The following is a 9,347-nucleotide window of genomic DNA, read 5'->3' on the forward strand; positions in this document are numbered from 1 at the left end:
TAAGTAGACCAATTACAATATACGAACAACTATTTTATGTAAACCTGTAAAAATTAATTGCTTTTACAGTATTTACTTCAAAAATAACATTTATAAATGAAGACAGATGTCTTAATTTTGAGCTTAAAGAGCTTTTATACTGTGTAAACTATAATTATTCTAGATGACCATAAAAGTTTTGTTATACAATTTTCAGTCAAATATTTAACGACACTTTATCAACTGAGCAGTTATTCAAAGTAGAGCTCCACCCGCCACTGAACAAATATTGCGCACTTTTGTCACTGCCAATGATGTGGCGCTATAACCAATTTTCAACACTTCTGTCGCAGTCACAACACATTTAAATTTTAATTGCACTACACAGGGTGGAAGTGAAATAGCCTTGGAGATTTTCACACCGAATAGCTCATGTTGCATGCAATAAAAAAACTATATCATATTGGTGGAAAGTTAATAGTTTTTTTTAGAAACAAAAAAAAAATTCTCAAATGTTTAAAAACCTCTTGTTCGGTAACTTTTGCAAGTAGAATCGTGATTTTTGTCCATATCGGTAGGAAAACTGCTGGGGACAAAAACGGGGACATTTGCTCCCCGGGGACAGCAACTCAAAACCGGGGCTGTCCCCGGAAATCAGGGACGTCTGGTCAACCTAATTAACTAGGTCGTAATTAAACTCAACTGGAGGTGTTGTGAAGAACATACAGCTATTTGCTTGGGATAAGGAGTAAGACTGACCCTGTTGCTTGCGTGCCACTCAGTGTTTCAGGCCACATCGTTCCTCCCGTCAGCGACCCGGTGTTCATGTACGCCGCCTCCAAAGCTGCGAACGTCTCCCTAACGGAAGGACTCCGGAGGGAGCTGGTGCAGATGAACTCCAAGATACGCGTCACAGTGAGTAGATCCGCCTCAGCCTACTAGATATTGCAACGAGCGACACTTCCGCTGTAGGTATTTTCTGCAGCAGGGGTAGTACGTCGGGCTCTAAAGCCTCCCTAAGGCCCTTAACACACTTGAAGAGTTTTCGCTAGCGAGAAATGTGTTGCGAGAAAGAGGCGAAGAGCCTTCCTCCACACACTTGGCGAGTTCTCGCTATCACAGATCACACCTCGCTATGATCATCTATGCACTGCCTTCATGCAGAAAGCATTTTTCTGATTATAGTAATCACTCGTTGGGGGAAATACACTCAGGGACAAAAAAAAACCGACACTTTAATATTTGCTGGTATTTTGCAAAACATACAATATTATGGTAGCCATCTGTTGTTATGGAGACATGTATACATTTTTTATTGTTTTTTGTTTTATAAACAATCCATTACAACCAAATATTCCAATTTTGCATTCGGAGTCTCAGCTATAACAATTTTGTCTCAACCATTTTGTTCTTCATTATCGTTACCATTCGTTATTTCTTTATTTTTACATTTTCTGAGTTTAAGTGGGGTTGTAACATTTGTCTTAAAACAAGATGCGACCTGAAGATGTGGCTCGAGCTGTAGCCCTTTACGATGATGGACGCAGTGTACGTTACATTGCAAATGTTATGAATATGGCTAGAAGCACAACCCATGATGCCATAAAACGATATAGAGAGACCCTAGAATATACCAGAAGACCAGGTTCGGGTCGTCCAAGAGCTACAAATCCAAATGAAGACAGGTATATGGTGTTGAGAGTTCTTAGGGAGCGCAACCTGCCAGCTACTAGTGTAGCCCAGCAATTTGTTAACATGCATGGACGCCCAATTTCGGCCAACACAGTTGGAAGGAGGTTGAAAGCAAGTGGACTGATATCAAGTAGACCTGCAACTGGTCCCAGACTTCTCAGGATGCATCGAGTTGAACGACTGCGTTTTGCAAATGATCACAAGGATTGGAGAAATGGACAGTGGAGCTGTGTTCTGTTCACCGATGAGTCCCGTTTCAATCTGTGCTCACCTGATGGACGTGAAAGAGTTTGGAGAAGGAGGGGAGAACGATTTTCACAGTGTTGCATTTCCGAAAATGTGCCGTATGGAGGTGGTGGAGTGATGGTTTGGGCAGGAGTGTGTACGGATGCTCGTACAGAGTTGGTTTTTGTTGAAAATGGAAGACTAACAGCTGATAGGTATATAAATGAATGTTTGGCTGATCATGTTGTGCCATTTGGCCAATTTGTAGGCGATAATTTTGTTTTAATGCATGATAATGCACGGCCGCATATTGCCCATGCGGTCGGAGATTATCTCCAAGAAGTGGGGATCCATGTTCTTCCATGGCCAGCAAGGAGTCCAGACATGAACCCAATTGAACACGTGTGGGGCATGCTGGGACGGCGTGTTAAGAATAGACAACCGAGACCAGAATCGTTACAAGAGTTGAGGCGAGCACTTGGCGAAGAATGGGAACTTATTCCTCAATAAGACATTGCTAACCAAATTGAGAGCATGCCAAGACGTATGGATGCAGTTATTCAAGCCAGAGGGGGTAATACCCGTTACTAAAAAGAGTTTTTAATGTTTAAGGCACCATAAAATGAAAAATACAGTTAGACCAAACGATGCCATAGTTATACACTCTTTGTAATTTTATGTAAATTTTCTCATCAGAGATTTTTTTTTTTCAAATGTTGTCGTATACGGTGATAAATGAAACATTATTTTGTTTAAATGGCTTTTGTTTCATTTTGAAATAATTGGCAACAAAATACAAGCAAATATAGAAGAGTGTTCAGTTTTTTTTTGTCCCTGAGTGTATTACAGGTTATGTATTTACGTATACGAGTATTGTCGTACTTAAATATATAACCTGTAAAATATACTTTACAAATTACGTACGAACGCTATGTTGAATCTGAGTATTCAGATGATGAGGAAATGGAGTTACATGAACATATTTTGTTAATGAAAGGAAAAAGTAGGCCTAAAATTAAAGCCAGAAATATCTGAAAATCACATTGTATCTTACGAAACTAAGGGCGAGTTTTGGACACTGGTTTCGATTTGAATGAAGATACGTTTAGGCGTTATTTCAGGTTGAATAGACCACAGTTTTTTGCTATTCATGATATGATAGAGGATTCTTTGCTATGTTCTGATTAAATTTATGTAAACTGTTAAGACATAGATACATTATTTCAAATGTTTAATTAACACTATTAAATCTCATGAAAATAAAATATAGCCCTATTTATTTTCAGATAATCTGATATTTGTCTCCAGATTTCTTCTTTAAGTTTCGTGTTTTTATAGTTTTCATCCCGTGTATCATATAAATAGGGCTACGGGTGACATCGTACAAGTTCGATAAGTTTTAACTGTAATTATCAGCCATGTTTCCTCATTTTCAAATAAAAACAATACAATTCATCGCCGCCTGTGATATCTTTTTCTACATTCAATCGTCATGAAGAGTATAAATGTCAAACTTCTTTGATAAATGTGTCAAGAAAATTCGCTGAGCTACCGATTCCAGCGAGAAACTCGCGCGAGGTTTTTGCCTCGAGCGAGAATCTCTTCCAGTGTGTGGACGTCCATTTGAATCCATGTTATCAATTTTTTTATTTTCTCGCAACACATTTCTCGCTGGCGAAAACTCTGCAAGTGTGTTACGGGCCTAATGTAGCGGTTGCTGTTCGGATTGCCCTGAATACGTAGGAGGCGAGATCGTATATTGTATCCAATGGCGCCCCAAACCATCACACTAGGCGTTTGCCTGCTATGCCGATCAACAATGCAGGCTCTCAGCTTGCGCTCATCACAGTGGCGTCTAACACGTATGCGGCCATCTTTGTAGGACAAGATGAAGCGGGACTCGTCCGAAAACACCACATTTTGTCACTCAGCACGCCAGTGACGGGGTTCAGGTGCCCACAAACAGTAGTGTATAAAATGACATTAAAAATGTCTTACAAGAAACTAAAATTTGTAGTAGATAATATTTCACATAATTAAAATTTATAAAAAAAAAAATACAGATAAAAAAATAGAATGAGAAAATTCAACTGTAATTTAAAGGTATGCACATTTTGTAATCGCTGAAGCATTTTTTTTTTTTCTAAGATTTGGTGAACGTACATTTAATAACAATTTCGTCCTAACAATTACCATGACCAACTGCGCCATGCCATGGTAATAAAACAAACTGACTAGTTCACACTAGTCATGTAATATGCAATGAGGTGGGCGAGACCTCATTCATATTCGATACATAATGGGCTTTATTTGTATAAAAAGTACTTAATATAAAATTAAAATACGACTGCCATTTTATTCTTCAACCACTAATGAACTCTCTTCCGCACACTGTAGGCTACAACATTCAGAAGAAAGTTCAGCGAGATTTTAAGAAATGTGCAATTCCTGATCACTACACTTCGTCAATAATAGAAGGGCGACAAAAAAAAACTCAGATATTTGCAAATTTTCTATGTAGTAAACATTAACATCACCCAACGAGACAAATTTATGTAAAAATGAAACATTTTGAGGAATGAATTTGTTACATGAAAAAGTAACAACCCATAACAGAATAGCCTGAATATCTTTCCTCTGTTACGTTGTCAAGGCAACCGAATGAAACAATTGACAACAAATATCGTAACGCTGAGCCCTATTTTGCTCTTAATTAAATCTGTGGCCGGGAGGAAAAAGGTCTTAAGTCAATTTTTTTTATGAAAATAAGATTTTTATACATTTTGAAAGCGGAAACAATTCTCTACAATCTGGTAAAACGGTTAAAGTCAAATAAGACCCCTGACTGGATTTATAGAGCGTTACCAAATGTCCAGAGTACTTTTTGAATCAGGCACACACAGAATAAAGGACTTAAGAATATTTAATACTTTATTTCTTACAAACCATCACATGTTTACTTTCCATGCTTCCCTATTAAAAAGGTCTAACGTGTATTTTAGCCATTTTATCACATACTGATGCTCTTTTCTTTTAAAGCTTTAAGCACCAGGGTAAACAGTCCTATAATTGTTTAAGACCCATTTTGCTTTCCCAATAATTTACATTTATTATTTATTTTGACATGAAAAAGTTCTTATGTTTACATAGTCCCTTCTACTCAGTTTGGGTTCTAGTCTTAAAAGGGCTTAAGTGCGGCTATTTTTGGAAATAATAGATAAAATTGTTAAATGAACAACATTACCTATTTTAGAAGAAATATAAACAAATAATATCCAGGAAAACCCTCTTAATTAAAAAAAACTCTATAATTGACACCAATTTCAATCTTCCTACTGCTCTCCTGAGATGTATAAAATTTTTACTTAAGACCTTTTTCCTCCCGGCCACAGAAATAATACTATAATTTTATTTTAAATCTTATTTTAACTAACGAATCCTGTACTTTTATTGACAATTTACTACTCGGTGCAGTGTGGACAGATAATAATATAGCTAAGATTTTTAAAGATTGTTTATCCCATTAAGTTACAGACGAAATGACTTCTCAATATAGCCTTTTCTACCCTGTATATCTAGATTCGCCCTTTTTAATGACACAGTCACGAAAACATTCACAAGGCCCATAACGTTTCAATTGCATTCTAACAGGTCAAATCAGAATAACTCTTTTCGGGTTCTCAGCCAGGTGAATTGGAGATTTGCTTCCAAGCTTTCGACGGCTAGCTCTGCCATCTTCTTCAGGGAATGAAGTGATTTAGCTCTTGATTGGCTACCGCTTCCACCAACCAGAATGCGCCTGGCGGTCGGGACTAGGAACTAGCTCCTGATTGGCCAGCAGCAGGAAGCTCTACTATTGCATATACACCGGCTAGACATGGTCCCACATCACTTCATTCCCTGAAGAAGATGGCAGAGCTAGCCGTCGAAAGCTTGGAAGCAAATCTCCAACTCACCTGGCTGAGAACCCGAGAAGAGTTATTCTACATAAAACGCCGGAAAAGCCTCAATTCATACAGGTGAAATCAGGTTCCTTGAAAGTTACAAATGCCAAAAACATAGAACAGAAAGTGTTTCATGGAACTTCTTTTGTCTCATTGCAGAGTATCAGTCCGGGGATGGTACGCACCGATCTGGCCGAGGCCTCTGGACTGACTGACCCCTACGAAGACAACCCTTACCTGGAACCGCAGGACGTGGCCGACGCCGTCCTATACGCCCTGGGCACTCCGCCCCACGTGCAGGTCAGTTGCAACACGGAGATGTAGATTTGTTTTCGCTTTGCCAAGTACTACACAATTTAAGGGAATAAGATAATTAAATTTGAAATATTATTTCTACTTGATAAACAATTTTCTTTTTTTCTCTCTCTGTAGAAATATCATCTTAAATTCAAGATCAGTTTAGGGCCCAATTTTGGGGGGGGGGGGCGAAGAGAATCATAAAATAAAATCAGGGAAGGCTAATGCATATTTTAGCCAATTTTTCTTTGAGCATAATTTTGAAATTGTTTTCAAAATTATAAGATAATTAAATCTTAAGGATTAATTTCAGTGGTACTTTTACACAATTATGGTGGCATATTTTTCAAATCCAACAAAATAACAAATTTTTGTTCCAGAGAAATGTTTCCTAATAGCCTAGAGAATGTGTGTTCCAAATATCACGCATGTAGCCTTGATAGTTCCAAAGATGTAACTTTGTGTATGGAATAATACAAAAAATTTAAGTTATGGGAAATTGCAATCAAAGTTCATTGTCATTTTTAAAAGCCCTGTGCACCAGAGCTTTAAAAATGACGTCACAGCAGCTGATAAAGGCATAGAAGATCATCAAATTTTATGTAATGTGCTGTTCAAGTTTCAAAGAGTACTTTAAAAATTATTCTTTATTATTTATGGTTTGCACAATCTTCTCCCCTTAAATAAATTACGACTATTATTTTGCTTATCATTTTCTTCTTCTTCTTCCTATCACGTATTACGCCTGGTGGCCTGTTAGGAGCCACTCCATCGTTTCAGCGGACGGCCCAAAGATCTTGTTCTTAAAGGCGAAGTGCTTGGTGTGATATCCTTGTTCAAGGCATCCTGAGTATATGAGATTTCCATTTCTGTCTATACCTTATCTTTCATTTAATATTTAAGGAGAAAATATTAGACTATTACACTTTTACTACATCATACTACTTTTGATCAATAAAACGGTACGAAAGGACGTATTTCAGCCAATCATGGCTGCTTATCGCATAATTTTATCGCGTCCCTAGCATTTGTTTAATTTTATCGCGTCCCTAGCATTTGTTTCTTTGTTTGCCAACATTTCAAACTGCGCTGGTCTGGACGTAAAAAAAAAAATCAGAAAATTACAAACCACTCCAGTCGATGCACAGCAGTTTCAAATATGACTCGCATTGGCATTCAAGAACAAGAATTAATAAAGATCATTGGTCATAGCTATGCATCTTCCCTGAAACCCTATTTACAAATAAATGAAGAGCACCATTCGGAAATCCTGAATAAGTTGAGGGATACACCATGTACATCAACGAGTTCACTTCTTTTACGCACACGTCCAATATAACATCAACTGAACCACCAACCACCAAAACATTCAAATTTGAAAATTGTACATTCAATAATTATTCCTTTTAAAATTATTCATGTTTATTTTTTATGTCATTGTCGTTAATTAAAACTTTTCTAACAGTTCTATATATTATTTAGGTTATGTTATAGCTTCTGCTATAAGATATTATGGATAGTCACGTATCAGAGATTGTTTAATACTAAGATTTATTGAAAATCATCTGTCAAGTGACGTTGATTACTGGAATTCGGATAATTGAAGTGGAATGCAACTGTTTTAATAAAAATGAAACTGAATCAAGAAAGCTTTCTTGACTAGTAACACTGCCATCGTGATCTAGATCGAGAAGGCATTGCTAGTAATCCTCTACAGAGTTCAATGAAGATTCCATAGTTGGCACAACTGAGTGCAAGATAACAGCTAATCATAACACACTACTGCCATCTAGCATGTATCTAGCGTAATATTTGTAATGTTGAGATGGTACAATAATACATTTGAAGACAGTTGTATTTTCGTAAGTCAATTAATATTTTATTGTATTGGAGTACTTTGTTACTTCTAATCTTTATATCCTTTCTTCTAATCGTGTAATAGTCAATTAAATCCCACTCGAGTTTTGATTTTCTCTAGATAAATCAAAACCTCTAGTGAGATTACTGTTGATAAATTCTGTAGGAAAAATTAATATAATCTATAATATTACCTTCCATTGCTAAAAATTTCAAATAACATGATTTGTTTTTTCTGTTGTTCATACTATCCACTAGCATAATCGAAGTAATCATTGTTTTCAAGCTCGTGAAAGTCTGACGACGGCCGAACTTGTCACTCAGTGTGCGAACGTCTTTGTTGCAGGTGCACGAGCTCATCATCCGGCCGATCGGGGAGACAATGGTGTAAGCAGACGGCACGTCTGGCCCCACATGTACATAAACCCACACGTTTTTTATTGTATCTTACAGTAGACAAATAAACTATGTTTTCTACACTTTACACTGCACACTGTCTTCTGTTTCCGCCAGTCTCGGCTTTTTAACAAATTATCAACTCTGGGCACAGCCTCTACGTCAGCCGTGGCGAGAACGTGACTCGCGAGACATTGTGGCTCGCAGTGATAGCTGTGCATTTGGCTTGCTTCTAACCGCCGCCAACCCCGACCCTCTCACTCACTGGAGTCAAACTCCGTTCCATTTGTATTTGTCTCTGACCTGCGAGTGGCATATGTCTCTCTCGAAACCATGTACGAAAGTTTCAAGTAGGATGGGAGGACGCATTTTTTGCTGTCAATATGATGAGAATATTAAATGTATGATTTGTTCACAAGTATTACGAGGAAAACGGTAGTATAACATAAAACGGCATTATACTACATGTTACTGATGAAACATTAAAAGGTTAAGTGTTGTTGTTATTATCATCATCATCATCATCATCATCATCATCATCATCATCTCTGTACGTCTACCCTTTTTCAGCAGATGTACGAACAATGCGGTTAGCTCTTCAATTTTAACTCACTGATTTACTATGTGATGTCAAATGAAAGCTAGATGTAAGGACTTGACAAATGTTGAACTTTCAAGTCTTTGCCAAAAAATAAATATCCGAAGCTTCGTTCTTTCGCTTGCTCTGTTGAAGCCATGTTCGCTACAACTTACGTTTGTGAAAAATTATTTTCAACAATTAAAACAGTAAAAACCAAATTTAGATCACGACTGACAGACAAATACCTTCGTGATCAACTACGACTGGCAGTAAGTGACATAATTCCTGATTTCGAAACTTTGTCGCAGAGACATTCTGAAGACAGTTAATTTTAGGTTGTGATATTGTTCATTTATTGTTCATTTCTTTCTTCGTTT

The 9,347-nt window shown here is 37.3% G+C and overlaps 1 protein-coding gene across 1 annotated transcript in view; it reads left to right on the forward strand.

Moving 5' to 3' along the window:
- Window positions 1-8,478, forward strand: part of LOC138700939 (farnesol dehydrogenase-like) — a 77,929-nt gene extending 69,451 nt beyond the window's left edge. The window contains exons 5-7 of the mRNA XM_069827381.1: window positions 762-894; window positions 6,000-6,140; window positions 8,341-8,478. Of these exons, the coding sequence (XP_069683482.1) occupies window positions 762-894; window positions 6,000-6,140; window positions 8,341-8,385 (319 nt within the window). The 3' untranslated portion in view covers window positions 8,386-8,478. The remainder of the gene's footprint in view (window positions 1-761; window positions 895-5,999; window positions 6,141-8,340) is intronic.
- The last annotated feature ends 869 nt before the right edge of the window (window positions 8,479-9,347 follow it).

This window comes from Periplaneta americana, chromosome 6 (assembly GCF_040183065.1).
Source record: "Periplaneta americana isolate PAMFEO1 chromosome 6, P.americana_PAMFEO1_priV1, whole genome shotgun sequence".
Taxonomy (NCBI): domain Eukaryota; kingdom Metazoa; phylum Arthropoda; class Insecta; order Blattodea; family Blattidae; genus Periplaneta; species Periplaneta americana.